The sequence below is a fragment of the Embiotoca jacksoni genome, unplaced genomic scaffold (assembly GCF_022577435.1).
Source record: "Embiotoca jacksoni isolate LCO1_2020_lvr unplaced genomic scaffold, fEmbJac1.0.p SCAF_84, whole genome shotgun sequence".
Classification (NCBI taxonomy): domain Eukaryota; kingdom Metazoa; phylum Chordata; class Actinopteri; family Embiotocidae; genus Embiotoca; species Embiotoca jacksoni.
Window position 1 is genome coordinate 99,273 of NW_027185441.1, and position 18,534 is coordinate 117,806.

The 18,534-nt window shown below is 45.8% G+C and overlaps 1 protein-coding gene across 7 annotated transcripts in view; it reads left to right on the plus strand.

Annotated features, from left to right (window-relative positions):
- The window catches only part of ppfia1 (PTPRF interacting protein alpha 1), a 44,753-nt gene that overhangs the window by 12,799 nt on the left and 13,420 nt on the right, over positions 1-18,534 (plus strand). For all 7 annotated transcript variants that reach the window (XM_069139598.1, XM_069139597.1, XM_069139601.1 and 4 more), the window contains exons 3-16: positions 601-702; positions 1,048-1,212; positions 1,301-1,375; positions 1,652-1,753; positions 2,424-2,651; positions 2,934-3,080; positions 4,608-4,742; positions 9,420-9,503; positions 9,589-9,720; positions 10,358-10,420; positions 10,544-10,623; positions 10,708-10,858; positions 13,791-14,014; positions 14,106-14,337. In XM_069139598.1, coding sequence (XP_068995699.1) covers positions 601-702; positions 1,048-1,212; positions 1,301-1,375; positions 1,652-1,753; positions 2,424-2,651; positions 2,934-3,080; positions 4,608-4,742; positions 9,420-9,503; positions 9,589-9,720; positions 10,358-10,420; positions 10,544-10,623; positions 10,708-10,858; positions 13,791-14,014; positions 14,106-14,337 — 1,920 coding nt within the window. The remainder of the gene's footprint in view (positions 1-600; positions 703-1,047; positions 1,213-1,300; positions 1,376-1,651; positions 1,754-2,423; positions 2,652-2,933; positions 3,081-4,607; positions 4,743-9,419; positions 9,504-9,588; positions 9,721-10,357; positions 10,421-10,543; positions 10,624-10,707; positions 10,859-13,790; positions 14,015-14,105; positions 14,338-18,534) is intronic.

Genomic DNA, 18,534 nt, shown 5'->3' on the forward strand with positions numbered 1-18,534 from the left:
TTGCAGATTAATTTAACTAAGTCAGAGAGAATCTGATCAAATATCAGTGCTGATCTAATAAAAACAAACAGCTCAAACAGAGTTGTGGTAACTTGTGGACAGTCGTCTCCAGCTCCGTTGTTTTAGATTCAAATATGACTGTAACCTTGTTGGCAGCTTCAAAGAGAGACAGGAACGTCTATTTACCTTCACAGGAACCACACAGAGGGCAGTGATGCTGCAGCTGATTATACCGATATATCTTTACACCAGCAGTGAACAAACATGTTGATGATGAGCAACGTCAAAGTCTAATGATCCACCTGGATCAATAAACAGTAAACTGGTGGAGTTCAACTGTGTCCCACCAGTAGACAGCAGTAACTACTTCCTGTCTGACACTGATACTAAAGATGATGTCATGACCTGAGAGGGTTTGAAGTACTTGGATGTAACTCCAGGAACATACATGAGATTTCTGCTGTGGATTTATAATTTAGTTTGTGGTTGATTTTAAAGTGTTGATCTTATCCTTGTCATCACGACCGTGTTTTTATGTAAAGCTCTAAAATCGGCTGACTAAGTGTCACATGATTGTGTGTCTGTCTGTTTGTGTTCCAGGAGTTTGCTGCTCTCACTAAAGAGGTGAACGTGTGTCGGGAGCAGCTGCTGGAGAAAGAAGAGGAGATCTCAGAGCTGAAGGCTGAGAGGAACAACACACGGGTTGGTAAACACACACACACACACACACACACACACACACACACACACACACACACACACACACCCCCAGTGTTGACGGAGGTTTGGTTGGCCTGTGTTCTCCTACCTGTCAGATTTCTGTGTCTGTATGGTTGTCTGATCAGTTTCTAGTTTATAATCCATACTATTGTCACAACGTGTGGACACGTCAAGCTGCTGAATCATCAGAATATTTCAACCACAGATGAGCAATCTCCTTCTGCTGTTTTCTATCTGACAGTTATGTTGCTGCCTGCTCTGCTTTGTGTTCTCGGTGTAGAAACGGTTGTGAGTTGTTGAAGTCTCTGACTGTATTTGTGCTTCCAGCTGCTTCTAGAACATCTGGAGTGCCTGGTGTCTCGCCACGAGCGCAGCCTGAGGATGACGGTGGTGAAGAGACAGGCTCAGTCTCCTGCAGGTGTCTCCAGTGAGGTGGAGGTCCTGAAAGCCCTGAAGTCCCTGTTTGAACACCACAAAGCCCTCGATGAGAAGGTACAGCTGTTTGTCTGAGTGATCGTTCACACGTTTCATACTGAAAGACAAAGAGGAAGATTTGACTCCGTTTGTTTATATTTTGAAGGTGAGGGAGCGACTTCGTGTTGCCTTGGAGCGATGCAGCGCTTTGGAGGAGCAGCTCACCATGTCACACAAAGAAGTAAGACAACCCAACACGTTCAGAGAGAAGTCTGATAATCCCCCTCCAGCTGTTCACAATGCATCTTCATGGAGGGAGGTTCACCTGAGGGAGGTTCACCTGAGGGAGGTTCACCTGAGGGAGGTTCACCTGAGGGAGGTTCACCTGATGGAGGTTCACCTGAGGGAGGTTCACCTGATGGAGGTTCACCTGAGGGAGGTTCACCTGATGGAGGTTTACCTGATGGAGGTTCAGGTGCTCTTCAACCAGCTGCTAACCGTCCTCTGTGTTCTCCAGCTGGGTTACCTCAGGGAGCAGAGCAGCCAGAAGAGAGGCCTGGCAGACGGAACCAGCGAGGTCAACCACACCTCTGAGAACACACCGAGTACCAACGGCAAGGTGAGATCACTCAGATCAACACACCTCTGAACACCGAGTACCACCTCAAGGTGAGATCACTCCAACTGGGCGACAGCTGCTGACGTGATAGATGATGAGCATCTGATCAGCAAAGGAAATTAAATTGTAACTGATTAAATTAATCCTGGTTACATACCGTGTAATTATTGTTCATTTGTTAAAGATTGTGAACTTTCTGGAGGTGCAGAAGTGACATGAAATTCTTCTCTTAGTATGTTTTGTCACAAACATTCACAGCAAATACTTTTAGGACTTAAGTCTGTTAAAAACACAACTAGAAGGTTCATAATGTATGACTGCATCATTGATCTTTGTGTTTTCTTTAAATTCTTCCACTGATTCACAGAATTGAACATTTCTGTTGCGTTACCAGAAGATTAAATGTGTAACACTGCATCATCTTCATACAAGCACAGAGGAAATAGAACTAATAGAAACAGTCCAGCTGACTGCTGACACCTCGTTCTGCAGCAAGCCTTCAGACGATGAGCTGTGACATCAGATAATCAGTGCAGCAGGTGCAGCAGGTGCTGCATATCTTTGTGTTCATAAGAAGGTTGTTCTGTAGCACATTTGTTCTTCATGAAGGTTCCCTGAGTCCTGCATGGGGTCTGTGTAACCATCTGAATGTACCTTGATGCTCCCACAGCGGTCGTCAGACGGCTCCCTCAGCCAGGAGGAGGAGTCTGGCTTCGGGAAGGCGGGCGAGCTCCAAGAGGTGGTGGAGCGTCAGACGGCCGATCTGGGCCAGATGAAGGAGCGCATGGCCGCCATGGTGTCACGCATCAACGAGCTGGAGGAGGACCTGGACACGGCCAGGAAGGACCTCATCAAGTCTGAGGATATGAACACACGACTACAGAGAGACCTGAGAGAGGTAGAGGGGGGCGGGGCCTGTGTCTAACCTCAACCTGGCATCAAGTGGGAGCCAGTTTCCACTCTTTAAATCCAACTTTTACATCTAAACATAATACGGTTAACGGTTCTTTAGGTGGTGAATTCTCACTGACATCGTCACAGAGATCACATCCATTAAATGTTGTGTAGAATATAAAGAGTATGAAGAACAATGTGAGGGAGGTTCATACGTCGTCTCCTGCTCCTCTGAAGATGCTCAGACAGACGACGGTAGATAATAGTCAGGGATGTGTGTGTTTAGTCGATGGCTCAGAAGGAGGACATGGAGGAGAGGATCACCACCCTGGAGAAACGCTACCTGGCAGCTCAGCGGGAGGCCACCTCCGTCCACGATCTCAACGACAAGTTGGAGAACGAAGTGGCCAACAAGGACTCTCTGTTCAGACAGGTAGGTGTCCTGCTGTCTGTACTTTTACTCCTGATGTCTGTAACCATCCACCACTACAGTCCAACATGTGATGTTGGTGTTTCAGTGTGAGCGTTGTCGTCTATCAGGAACCTCCTGCAGTTCTCTTTCACAGTTTTCCGGCTCCTGATAATGAATTCTTTCTACATTCACTCTCTGAACAGGAAGACTGTTTCCTTACGCGTCCTCACTGGAGATGGACACGTCTGTCTCCTCCTTCTTCTTCTGGCTTTTGTCTTGTCTTTGTGTCACTTTGAATGCACTCTTCACTTCCTGCCCCCCACCTCCCCCTGTGCCATCCGTCCACCCAGTCTCCTCCCTGTCTCCTCCGCGTCTCCTCCACGTCTCCTCTCTGTCTCTCTTCTCTGTCTCTCCTCTCTGTCTCCTCTGCATCTCCTCTGCGTGTCCTCCGCGTCTCCTCTGCGTGTCCTCTGTGTGTCCTCTGCGTGTCCTCCGCGTCTCCTCTGCGTGTCCTCTGTGTGTCCTCTGCGTGTCCTCTCTGTCTCCTCTGTCTCCTCTCTGTCTCCTCTGCGTGTCCTCTGTGTCTCCTCTCTGTCTCCTCTGTGTCTCCTCTCTGTCTCCTCCGCGTCTCCTCTCCGTCTCCTCCGCGTCTCCTCTGTGTGTCCTCTCTGTCTCCTCTGCGTCTCCTCTTTGTCTCCTCTGCGTCTCCTCTTTGTCTCCTCTGCGTCTCCTCCGCGTCTCCTCCGCGTCTCCTCTGCGTGTCCTCTCTGTCTCCTCTGCGTCTCCTCCGCGTGTCCTCTCTGTCTCCTCTGCGTCTCCTCCGCGTCTCCTCTCTGTCTCCTCTGCGTCTCCTCCGCGTCTCCTCTCTGTCTCCTCTGCGTCTCCTCTGCGTCTCCTCTTTGTCTCCTCTGCGTCTCATCTGCGTGTCCTCTCTGTCTCCTCTGCGTCTCCTCCGCGTCTCCTCTGTGTGTCCTCTCTGTCTCCTCCGCGTCTCCTCTCTGTCTCCTCTCCGTCTCCTCTGCGTCTCCTCTGCGTCTCCTCTGCGTCTCCTCTCTGTCTCCTCTGCGTCTCCTCCGCGTCTCCTCCGCATCTCCTCTGCGTCTCCTCTGCGTCTCCTCCGCGTCTCCTCTGCGTGTCCTCTCTGTCTCCTCTGCGTCTCCTCTCTGTCTCCTCTCTGTCTCCTCTGCGTCTCCTCTTTGTCTCCTCTCCGTCTCCTCTCCGTCTCCTCTGCGTGTCCTCTCTGTCTCCTCTGCGTCTCCTCCGCGTCTCCTCTGTGTGTCCTCTCTGTCTCCTCTTTGTCTCCTCTGCGTCTCCTCTTTGTCTCCTCTCTGTCTCCTCTGCGTCTCCTCTCTGTCTCCTCTCTGTCTCCTCTGTGTCTCCTCTTTGTCTCCTCTCCGTCTCCTCTCCGTCTCCTCTGCGTGTCCTCTCTGTCTCCTCTGCGTCTCCTCTGCGTCTCCTCTGCGTGTCCTGTCTGTGCCCTGCTGATCTAACTAACCCGGCAGTAAGACAGCAGTGTTTGAGGTGTTGACTGTACGTTGTTTGTGGTAGACGGAGGACAGGAACCGGCAGCTCCAGGAGAAGCTGGAACTGGCTGAACAGAAGCTACAGCAGACCATCCGCAAGGCGGAGACGCTGCCTGAGGTGGAGGCGGAGCTCGCCCAGCGGGTGGCTGCCCTCACAAAGGTACCTGCACCTTTGCTCTGCATTGTGCACGTCTCAGTGCAGCTTTTTAACACCTTCTTTTTAAATGGTGGCAAACATAAAACATAAACACCTCTAACACACATAATGAAACCAGCATTAATAGATCTGTTCCTTTAGACCTCAACAATCAGCATTAATAGATCTGTTCCTTTAGACCTCAACAATCAGCATTAATAGATCTGTTCCTTTAGACCTCAACAATCAGCATTAATAGATCTGTTCCTTTAGACCTCAACAATCAGCACGGCCCTGCAGACGCTGCTGAGGAAGACATTGTTTACGTTGCTCCACCTATTTTTAGACATTAGATTGTGTTTTTACCCATTTATAGTTGGAGTCTTTGTCTTGGACAACACTTCCTGCTGCTCGACTCTCTGACACTCAGCTCCTTATTAGTATCACATCTGGCTCAGCTTCATTCTTATTCTCATCTGAACCTCCTGCTTTAGAGTTGATTACACAAAGTGTGAGTAATACTTTACATGTATTGTTTCACCTGTTGTCCACCATGTTTTGACAAACCTCTCCACCCTTTAAGTCTTCAGTATCATGTCCACCTGAAGCTGTTTCCTCCATGAATATTTAATGACTCTGATCATTTCCTGTGTACTGCAGTTTAAATAATGTAGTTGTCACATCACAGCAGACAGACATGCTCAGACCTTGGTATGTTTTATCTCCTCCATCCAGCTCTGGGACATGAATCATACATGATTCACCTATAGCACAGTTTGTCCATCATCAGTCTGTGTTTTCCAAGTTGCTCCTCATCACGTCTTCAGATGGTCTCTGTCCTCTGTCTCTTTAAAGTCCTCCTCATTATTTGATCTATTGTCTGTCTTCTACCTCCTTTAACTCTGCTCAGCTCTGTTTAAATGGATGTCTTCTCATTTCTCTCCATCATGCTGTCTTTGTTCAGTCTTCACGCTGCTCCCTCCACCTCTATGTCAAACCTCATAGTGTGTTCTGTGTGGCTCCAAAGGCTCTAAGACTCTGAAGAAGGTAGACCAGCTTCATACACAGAGTTCAACCTGTGACCCCTAGATCCTGGACATTAACCTGTAACCCCTAGATCCTGGACATTAACCTGTAACCCCTAGATCCTGGACATTAACCTGTAACCCCTAGATACTGGACATTAACCTGTGACCCCTAGATACTGGACATTAACCTGTAACCCCTAGATCCTGGACATTAACCTGTAACCCCTAGATCCTGGACATTAACCTGTAACCCCTAGATCCTGGACATTAACCTGTAACCCCTAGATACTGGACATTAACCTGTAACCCCTAGATACTGGACATTAACCTGTAACCCCTAGATCCTGGACATTAACCTGTAACCCCTAGATACTGGACATTAACCTGTAACCCCTAGATCCTGGACATTAACCTGTAACCCCTAGATACTGGACATTAACCTATGACCCCTAGATCCTGGACATTAACCTGTAACCCCTAGATCCTGGACATTAACCTGTAACCCCTAGATCCTGGACATTAACCTGTAACCCCTAGATCCTGGACATTAACCTGTGACCCCTAGATACTGGACATTAACCTGTGACCCCTAGATACTGGACATTAACCTGTGACCCCTAGATACTGGACATTAACCTGTAACCCCTAGATCCTGGACATTAACCTATGACCCCCAGATCCTGGACATTAACCTATGACCCCCAGATCCTGGACATTAACCTGTGACCCCCAGATACTGGACATTAACCTGTGACCCCCAGATACTGGACATTAACCTGTAACCCCTAGATCCTGGACATTAACCTGTAACCCCTAGATACTGGACATTAACCTGTGACCCCTAGATACTGGACATTAACCTGTAACCCCTAGATACTGGACATTAACCTGTGACCCCTAGATCCTGGACATTAACCTGTAACCCCTAGATACTGGACATTAACCTGTAACCCCTAGATCCTGGACATTAACCTGTAACCCCTAGATACTGGACATTAACCTGTAACCCCTAGATACTGGACATTAACCTATGACCCCTAGATCCTGGACATTAACCTGTAACCCCTAGATCCTGGACATTAACCTGTAACCCCTAGATCCTGGACATTAACCTGTAACCCCTAGATCCTGGACATTAACCTGTGACCCCTAGATACTGGACATTAACCTGTGACCCCTAGATACTGGACATTAACCTGTGACCCCTAGATACTGGACATTAACCTGTAACCCCTAGATCCTGGACATTAACCTATGACCCCCAGATCCTGGACATTAACCTATGACCCCCAGATCCTGGACATTAACCTGTGACCCCCAGATACTGGACATTAACCTGTGACCCCCAGATACTGGACATTAACCTGTAACCCCTAGATCCTGGACATTAACCTGTAACCCCTAGATACTGGACATTAACCTGTGACCCCTAGATACTGGACATTAACCTGTAACCCCTAGATACTGGACATTAACCTGTGACCCCTAGATCCTGGACATTAACCTGTAACCCCTAGATACTGGACATTAACCTGTAACCCCTAGATCCTGGACATTAACCTGTAACCCCTAGATACTGGACATTAACCTGTAACCCCTAGATCCTGGACATTAACCTGTAACCCCTAGATACTGGACATTAACCTGTGACCCCTAGATCCTGGACATTAACCTGTAACCCCTAGATACTGGACATTAACCTGTGACCCCCAGATACTGGACATTAACCTGTGACCCCTAGATCCTGGACATTAACCTATGACCCCTAGATACTGGACATTAACCTATGACCCCTAGATCCTGGACATTAACCTGTAACCCCTAGATACTGGACATTAACCTGTAACCCCTAGATACTGGACATTAACCTGTAACCCCTAGATCCTGGACATTAACCTGTAACCCCTAGATACTGGACATTAACCTATGACCCCCAGATCCTGGACATTAACCTGTGACCCCCAGATACTGGACATTAACCTGTGACCCCCAGATACTGGACATTAACCTGTAACCCCTAGATCCTGGACATTAACCTGTAACCCCTAGATACTGGACATTAACCTGTGACCCCCAGATACTGGACATTAACCTGTAACCCCTAGATCCTGGACATTAACCTATGACCCCTAGATACTGGACATTAACCTATGACCCCTAGATCCTGGACATTAACCTGTAACCCCTAGATACTGGACATTAACCTGTAACCCCTAGATCCTGGACATTAACCTGTAACCCCTAGATACTGGACATTAACCTGTAACCCCTAGATACTGGACATTAACCTGTGACCCCTAGATCCTGGACATTAACCTGTAACCCCTAGATACTGGACATTAACCTGTAACCCCTAGATACTGGACATTAACCTGTGACCCCTAGATCCTGGACATTAACCTGTGACCCCTAGATCCTGGACATTAACCTGTAACCCCTAGATACTGGACATTAACCAATACCAGCTGGGTTTATTATATATGCAGAAGTCAAAAAGTCAAAAAAAGAGAAACAGCTTCCTGGTTGAGTGCAGTGTCAGACTTCTTATTAAAATACTGTGGTACCCTGTTGGACCTGACCCCGACCCCTGACCCCTGACCCCTGAGCCCTGAGCCGGTTCTGTCTGCGTGTCTGTGCTTCATGTGCTGCTGAGCTGTGCTGACCTTCATGCTGGTTCCCCTCCTCTTTCCTCAAATACAGAAAAAACTAAATTTTGGTGTCTAACATAAACAGGAAGTGCCAAGTGATTTAGTCAGACTGCTGGAGGCCCCGCCCATCAGAGCTGCTCCAATAATCAGCCTGCTGGCTGTGACATAAATAACAACCAATACACTGGTTATATTTTTTATTTTGTCTCACTGCAGATGAAGTATTGTTTAATGATCTGATGCTCCATTATAAAACCTATTTGTATATGATGGATGAAGTCTCTGGTAGATCTGGTGAAGTGTTTGTGTGTCTGTCTGCTTCACTGCATGTTGTTGTATCGTCTATCTGTAAGTTCCCTCTGTGTGTGTGTGTGTGTGTGTGTGTGTGTGTGTGTGTGTGTGTGTGTGTGTGTGTGTGAGTGAGTCCATCCTGAAGGACTCCAGCTTCATCCTTAACCTCAAACTGTCAGTCCTGCACAACTGCAGTTGTACAGGGACTGGATGACCCGTTGCAACGGGTCCGGCACAACATGGCTGCTCCATGTTGTTTCTCCGGGCTGAGCCCGTCCGGGCCTCATGGCTGAAGTCCCGGCCACCAGACGCTCCCCAGCGAGCTCCCCTCCCAGGTCTGGCTCCGGGAGGATGCCCCGGTTTCCCTGATCCGGCCGAGGTGACCTCAGACCGGCTGCTGTTCATCAGGGTCTTTAGAACCGCTCTTAGTCTGGACTCTCCCCTGAGACCAGTTCACCTTCAGAGACCCGACCAGGAGCTGATGACCCGACATCACAGCTCCCAGATCACTGAGCCACTCAAACACCTCCACCACGTTAAGGTGGTGGTTCGTGGAATAGGTCTGGTTTAAGACACACTCAGCCCTTAGAGGGTTCAATAATTCTAATAATAATCATTATTATTATTATTATTATTATTATTATTATTATTATTATTATTATTATTCAATAGATCAAACTACAGGAATATATTCTACAGGATGAAGGTTTCCAATCACTGTCCTCTACTTTCAGGCAGAGGAGCGTCACGGTAATGTGGAGGAGAGACTGAGGCAGCTGGAGGCCCAGCTGGAGGAGAAGAACCAGGAGCTACTCAGGGTGAGGAGGAGGAGGAGGAGGAGGAGGAGGAGGAGGAGCTCAAACATGTTGGTTGTGTTAAAATGCTGCTCGTGTGTTTTTACAGGCCCGACAGAGAGAGAAGATGAATGAAGAACACAACAAGCGTCTGTCAGAGACGGTGGACAAGCTGCTGTCTGAGTCCAACGAGAGGCTGCAGCTGCACCTGAAGGAGAGGATGTCTGCTCTGGAGGACAAGGTGAGGGCTGGAGTTTAAGGTCGGGAGGGCCGGAGTTTAAGGTCGGGAGGGCCGGAGTTTAAGGTCGGGAAGGCTGTAGTTTAAGGTCGGGAGGGCCGGAGTTTAAGGTTGGGAGGGCCGGAGTTTAAGGTCGGGAAGGCCGGAGTTTAAAGTCAGGAAGGCCGCAGTTTAAAGTCAGGAAGGCCGCAGTTTAAGGTCAGAAAGGCCGTAGTTTAAGGTCGGGAAGGCCGGATTAAGGTCGGGAAGGCCGCAGTTTAAGGTCGGGAAGGCCGCAGTTTAAAGTCAGGAAGGCCGTAGTTTAAGGTCAGGAAGTCCGTAGTTTAAGGTCAGGAAGGCCGGATTAAGGTCGGGAAGGCTGCAGTTTAAGGTCGGGAAGGCCGCAGTTTAAGGTCGGGAAGGCCGCAGTTTAAAGTCAGGAAGGCCGCAGTTTAAAGTCAGGAAGGCCGCAGCTTAAGGTCGGGAAGGCCGCAGCTTAAAGTCGGGAAGGCCGCAGCTTAAGGTCGGGAAGGCCGCAGTTTAAGGTCGGGAAGGCCGCAGCTTAAAGTCAGGTGGTGAACACACCACAGTATTAAAGCTCGAGAAGTATTTATTGTTGGTGTTTATTCTCTCTGTGATCATTCTTCCTGTTCTTCTTCAGAACGCCCTGATTAGAGAACTGGATCACACCAAGAAGCTCATAGAGGAGTCTCACCACGAGAAGGTAACCAGGAGTATTAGTGTCAGTACTATAATGTGTACCCGTCCTCTCCTCCAGGAGCAGCTCCTGATCCAGATGAGGAGTATTAGTGTCAGTACTATAATGTGTACCCGTCCTCTCCTCCAGGAGCAGCTCCTGATCCAGATAGAGACGATGAGGGCCGAGAGCGAACAGGGTCGCAGCAGGAGCAACTCCTTACTTCATGGGTGAGCTGTTATCTGGCTGCGTTCAGAGTTTTAATCTTCTAACATCTCTTTAACTTTCCTGACTGGTGAGTTTGGGTTTTCCAGGCGGTCCCAGCTGGGCAGTACTCCAGATTTCAGGTATCCGGTGTCTGCGTCCTCCATGATGGACAATAACTCGGACCATTATGGCAGCGCTCTGGTCCTGAGGCGCCCTCAGAAAGGCCGATTGGCAGCGATGCGGGACGAACCGTCCAAGGTGACCTCATCTTCTTCATAAAACCTGCAATGAACACCGTACAACATTACCAATGAACACTGTACAACATTACCAATGAACACTGTACAACATTACCAATGAACACTGTACAACATTACTAATGAACACTGTACAACATTACTAATGAACACCGTACAACATTACCAATGAACACTGTACAACATTACTAATGAACACTGTACAACATTACTAATGAACACCGTACAACATTACTAATGAACACTGTACAACATTACCAATGAACACTGTACAACATTACTAATGAACACTGTACAACATTACCAATGAACACTGTACAACATTACCAATGAACACTGTACAACATTACTAATGAACACTGTACAACATTACTAATGAACACTGTACAACATTACCAATGAACACTGTACAACATTACTAATGAACACTGTACAACATTACTAATGAACACTGTACAACATTACCAATGAACACTGTACAACATTACTAATGAACACTGTACAACATTACCAATGAACACTGTACAACATTACCAATGAACACTGTACAACATTACTAATGAACACTGTACAACATTACTAATGAACACTGTACAACATTACTAATGAACACCGTACAACATTACCAATGAACACTGTACAACATTACTAATGAACACTGTACAACATTACTAATGAACACTGTACAACATTACCAATGAACACTGTACAACATTACTAATGAACACTGTACAACATTACCAATGAACACTGTACAACATTACCAATGAACACTGTACAACATTACTAATGAACACTGTACAACATTACCAATGAACACTGTACAACATTACCACTGAACACTGTACAACATTACTACTGAACACTGTACAACATTACTAATGAACACCGTACAACATTAATGAACACGTACAATATGACTAATGAACACCGTACAACATTACTAATGAACACTACAACATTATTAATGAACACTCCAACTTTACAAATGAACACCGTACAACATTACTAATGAACACTACAACATTATTAATGAACACTCCAACTTTACAAATGAACACCGTACAACATTACTAATGAACACTGTAAAACATTACTAATGAACACCGTACAACATTACTAATGAACACTGTAAAACATTAATGAATACCTACAACATGACTAATGAACACCGTACAACATTACTGATGAACACTGTACAACATTACTAATGAACACTGTACAACATTACTGATGAACACCGTACAACATTACTAATGAACACCGTACAACATTACTGATGAACACTGTACAACATTACTGATGAACACCGTACAACATTACTAATGAACACTGTACAACATTACTAATGAACACCGTACAACATTACTGATGAACACTGTACAACATTACTGATGAACACCGTACAACATTACTGATGAACACTGTACAACATTACTCATGAACACCGTACAGCATTACTAATGAACACTGTACAACATTACTAATGAACACGTACAACATTACTAATGAACACTGTACAACATTACTAATGAACACCGTACAACATTACTAATGAACACTGTACAACATTACTCATGAACACGTACAACATTACTAATGAACACTGTACAACATTACTAATGAACACTGTACAACATTACTAATGAACACCGTACAACATTAATGAACACGTACAATATGACTAATGAACACCGTACAACATTACTGATGAACACTGTACAACATTACTCATGAACACGTACAACATTACTAATGAACACTGTACAACATTACTAATGAACACTGTACAACATTACTAATGAACACCGTACAACATTAATGAACACGTACAATATGACTAATGAACACCGTACAACATTACTAATGAACACTACAACATTATTAATGAACACTCCAACTTTACAAATGAACACCGTACAACATTACTAATGAACACTGTAAAACATTACTAATGAACACCGTACAACATTACTAATGAACACTACAACATTATTAATGAACACTCCAACTTTACAAATGAACACCGTACAACATTACTAATGAACACTGTAAAACATTATTAATGAACACTACAAAATTACTAATGAACACTGTACAACATTATTAATGAACGCTGTACAACATTATTAATGAACACTGTACAACATTATTAATGAACAGGGTACAACATTACTAATGAACACTGTACAACATTATTAATGAACGCTGTACAACATTATTAATGAACACTGTACAACATTATTAATGAACAGGGTACAACATTACTAATGAACACCGTACAACATTATTAATGAACACCGTACAACATTATTAATGAACACTGTACAACATTATTAATGAACAGGGTACAACATTACTAATGAACACTGTACAACATTATTAATGAACACCGTACAACATTATTAATGAACACCGTACAACATTACCAATGAACACCGTACAACATGAACTCATGAACACTGCACATGAACTCATGAACACTGCACAACTTGAACTAATGATCAGCGGTAGATGCACTCTAACATCCACAGTTTCTGTTATCTGATCCTTGCTCCATTTATCTGATGACGGTAGGTGAGAAGTAGATCTGAGCGATGAACACCCTCCTGGTGGAGGTTCTCTTCAAAATGTTTTCTGCAGATGAATTCTTGTTTTAATGTGTTTTCATGTCCTCCTCTCTAATATAACATAACATGTCACCTGTACGGTGTTTTCCTTCCTTCCCCTGTGTGACTCTGATGATTTTTCTTCTTCTCCACTTCTTTCTTTGCTTCCATTGTGGACATCAGCGACATGTAAGTCAGTGAGCTGCAGATGATGACACGTCTGTGTGTGCTGTATGTTCAGCTTCCTGTCTTCTTCGTTATCATCTTCTTCTCCCTTCATGATGTGCTCTGATGTCTGCGTGTCACCTGTATCCATGACTCCAGGTGCAGACGTTAAATGAGCAGGAGTGGGAGCGCATGCAGCAGGCCAACGTGCTGGCCAACGTGGCCCAAGCCTTCGAGAGTGACATGGACGCGTCAGACCTGGAGGAGGACCAGGAGACCATGTTCAGCTCGGTGGACCTGCTGTCCCCTGCTGGTCAGGCCGATGCACAAACGCTGGCCTTAATGCTGCAGGAGCAGCTGGATGCTATAAACAATGAAATCAGGTAGCACCACTCGGACCGCTCACCTCACGTCCCCTCGTTTTCTTCTTCTACATGATGACGTTCGCTCTCCTGTGGTTCCTCTGACCTGCAGGATGATCCAGGAGGAGAAGGAGAGCACGGCGATCCGGGCCGAGGAGATCGAGTGTCGGGTCGGCAGCGGAGACAGTCTGGGAGGACGCTTCCGCTCCATGAGCTCCATCCCTCCCTCGCTGTGTACCGGCTCCTCGTTGGGCAGCTCTCCGCCCGGGTCGGGTCACTCCACCCCCAGACGCATCCCCCGCAGCCCCAACAGAGAGCTGGACCGGATGGGGGTCATGACCTTGGTAACACTTCCTTTACTTCCTGTATCCCACTCAGTATCAACAACTACACTGAGCAACATATTGAACTTTAGGAACAGACAGTGTGTGTTCCTGAACGCAGCACAGTGCTGCTTGTTGTTAACAATCATTTTATTTGTTTAACTTGAAGAGTGTTTGTGCTCCACGTTGATGTTGTGTATTAATTCCTCCTCTCATCAGTGTAACTGACCCCTCCCAACCCCCCCTTCACTGTAGCAGTATTGCTATGACCCTTGCATCATCCAGAGCTCCCTCTCCCAGCAGACTGTAACTTACCTGCCTTATGGTGCGACTGGCTTCAGCCCCCCCCCTCAGACCTATAGCTATGCTCCATACCTCCAGGTACCTGCAAAGCCCCCCTTCCCCCTTCCCTCCTCCCCCCTCCCTCCCTCCTACTGCAGCCTGTGTTCCTCCCTGGGTGGGTGCAGTCTGCCCCCTCCCGTGCCCCCCAGAGTATAATACAGGTATTATAACAGGTATAATACAGGTATTATAATGGGTATAATAACAGGGATAATACAGGTATTATAACAAGTATAATAACGGGTATTATAACAGGGATAATAACAGGTATAATACAGGTGTTATAACAGGTATAATACAGGTGTTATAACGGGTATAATGCAGGGATTTTAACGGGTATAATACAGGTATAATAACAACAGGGATAATACAGGTATTATAACGGGTATAATACAGGTGTTATAACGGATATAATACAGGTATTATAACAGGTATAATACAGGGATTATAACGGCTATAAAACGTATTATAACAGGTATAATACAGGTATTATAACACGTATAATACAGGTATAGTACAGGTATTATAACGGGTATAAAACGTATTATAACAGGTATAATACAGGTATGATAACACATATAATACAGGTATAGTACAGGTATTATAACAGGTATAATACAGGTATAGTACAGGTATTATAACGGGTATAATACAGGTATAACGGGGATAATAACAGGTATTATAACAGGGATAATACAGGTATTATAACGGGGATAGTACAGATATTATAACGGGGATAATAACAGGTATTATAACGGGGATAGTACAGGGATTATAACGGGGATAGTACAGGTATTATAACGGGTATAATAACAGGTATTATAACGGGGATTGTACAGGTATTATAACAGGGTAGTACAGGTATTATAACAGATATAATAACAGGTATTATAACGGGTATAATACAGGTATAATGGGGATAGTACAGGTATTATAACGGGGATAGTACAGGTATTAAAACGGGGATAGTACAGGTATTAAAACGGGTATAATACAGGTATAACGGGGATAGTACAGGTATTATAACGGGGATAATACAGGTATTAAAACGGGTATAGTACAGGTATTATAACGGGGATAGTACAGGTATTAAAACGGGTATAGTACAGGTATTATAACGGGGATTGTACAGGTATTATAACGGGGATAGTACAGGTATAACGGGGATAGTACAGGTATTATAACGTGGATAATACAGGTATTATAACAGGTATAATAACAGGTATAGGACAGGTATTATGGTAGGTAGGTAGGTATGGTAGGTAGGTATTTACTTTATTAATCCCCGAGGGGAAATTTTTTCGCTACAGCAGCATACAGAAGCAATAAGATAATAATAGAAATAATAGAATAAAATAATAGAATAGAATATAATAATAGAAAAGCAATAAAATAGCAGTAAATAGCAGTAAAAAAAATATAAAATGCACAGTATATACAGTACATTATATATCTATATATATTATATATTATATCTATATCTATATATATATATAGGTATATATATACAGTACAGTATATATCTATATATATTATATACAAACAAACCAAGAAACACAGTCAACAGTGTTATTGTACTGTGATGGATTTTGTCAGAGGTGAGTTATTGTACAGTCTTATTGCAGTGGGCAGGAATGATCTCCTGTATCTGTCCTTGTGACAGCGGAGCTGGAGGAATCTTTTAGAGAAAGTGCTCCGCTGTCCCTGCAGCAGGTGGTGGAGAGGGTGGTCAGGATTATCCAATATGGATAATAGTTTGTTCAGCGTCCTCCTCTCCACCACCTTTTCCAGACTGTCCAGTTTGCAGCCAATAATGGAGCCGGCCTTCTTAACCAGTTTGTTAAGTCTGTTGGTGTCACCGGCTCCAATGCTGCTCCCCCAGCAGACCACAGCGAAGTACAATGCACTGGCCACAACAGATGGTAGAACATCTCCAACATCTCGCTGCACACATTGAAGGATTGAAGTTTCCTCAAGAAAAAGAGTCGACTCATCCCCTTCTTGTAGACAGCGTTGATGTTGGTCTTCCAGTTCAGTCTGTTGTCGATGGACATACCCATGTACTTGTACTCCTCAACCATGTCCACCTCCTCTCCCAGAACTCTCAGCGGTTGTGGAGCCGTCGTCTTCCTCCTGAAGTCGACCACCATCTCTCTGGTCTTGAACACGTTCAGGAGGAGGTGATTTCTACCAGCCCACTCCACAAAGTCCTCCACTACTGCCCTGTACTCATCCTCCCGTCCATCCCTTATACATCCGTCCACTGCAGAGTCATCAGAGAACTTCTGCAGATGTCTTGACTCTGAGTTGTTCTGGAAGTCAGTGGTGTATAAGGTGAACAGGAAGGGAGACAGAACAGTTCCCTGAGGAGCTCCAGTACCACTGACCACCGTATCAGACAGAACACTGCCCAGACGGACAAACTGTGGTCTGCCTGTCAGGTAGTCAGTGATCCAGGAGACGGTGGATGTGTCCACCCCCCCAACCTCCACCACCCGCAGCTTCTCACTCAGCAGCAGTGGTTGGATGGTGTTGAATGCACTGGAGAAATCAAAGAAAGTGATTCTCACAGAGTCACTGGTTCCATCCAGGTGAGACTGAGCTCGTTGCAGCAGGCAGATGATGGCATCGTCCACTCCCACATGAGGCTGGTACGCAAATTGCAGAGGGTCCAGAGAAGATTTCACCAGCGGCCTGAGGTGGGCCAAGACCAGCCTCTCCAGCACCTTCATCACATGAGATGTGAAGGCAACCGGTCGATAGTCGTTGAGGCCAGATGGAGTCGTCTTCTCGGGGACTGGAACCAGGCAGGATGTCTTCCACAGCACCGGGACTTCCTCCTGCTTCAGGCTCAGGTTGAAGAGGTGTTGTAGGACCTCAGCCAGCTGGACGGCGCAGGTCTTCAGGACCACTGGGCTGATGCCGTCAGGTCCTGCAGCCTTGCGCTGGTGGAGTCTCTCCAGCTGTCTCCTAACCTGGCCAGTCGTCACAGAGAGGGGGGTGAGGGGGGGGGGGTCGAGGTGTCGATGGAGGAAGAGCCCTTTGAGATTGAGGGCTCTATGCAGTTCACCAGGGGGCGCAGAGGGAGGAGGGGGGAGGCAGCAGAGGTGTTTGGGAGGTGTAAGGTGTGGAGGAGACAGATGAGGGTGGTGAACTAAACCTGTTGAAGAAACAGTTTAGTTCATTTGACCTCTCCAGGTTCCCCCTGATTGTTCCTCTCCAGATTCCTCCTGGTTGTTCCTCTCCAGGTTCCCCCTGGTTGTTCCTCTCCAGGTTCCCCCTGGTTGTTCCTCTCCAGGTTCCCCCTGGTTGTTCCTCTCCAGGTTCCCCCTGGTTGTTCCTCTCCAGGTTCCCCCTGGTTGTCTCTCTCTCCCCTTGAACCCAGTAATCTCCTTCATACCGGTCCACACCTCCCTCACGTTGTTCTGCTGGAGTTTGGCCTCCAGCTTCCTCCTGTAGGAGTCCTTGCACTCCTTGAGCTTCTCCTTCAGGTGGCGCTGCACTCTCCTGAGCTCGTCCCTGTCCCCAGACCTGAAGGCTGCTTTCTTCTTATTAAGAAGAACTTTCAGGTCACTGGTGATCCACGGCTTATTGTTGGAATTATAACGGGTATAATACAGGTATAATGGGGATAGTACAGGTATTATAATGGATAATAACGTATTATAACGGGGATAATACAGGTATTATAACAGGTATAATAACAGGTATTATAACGGGGATAATACAGGTATTATAACAGGGATAATGCAGGTATTATAACAGGGATAATACAGGTATAATAACAGGTATAATACAGGTAAAATACAGGTATTATAACAGGGATAATACAGGTATTATAACGGGTATAATACAGGTATTATAATAGGGATAATA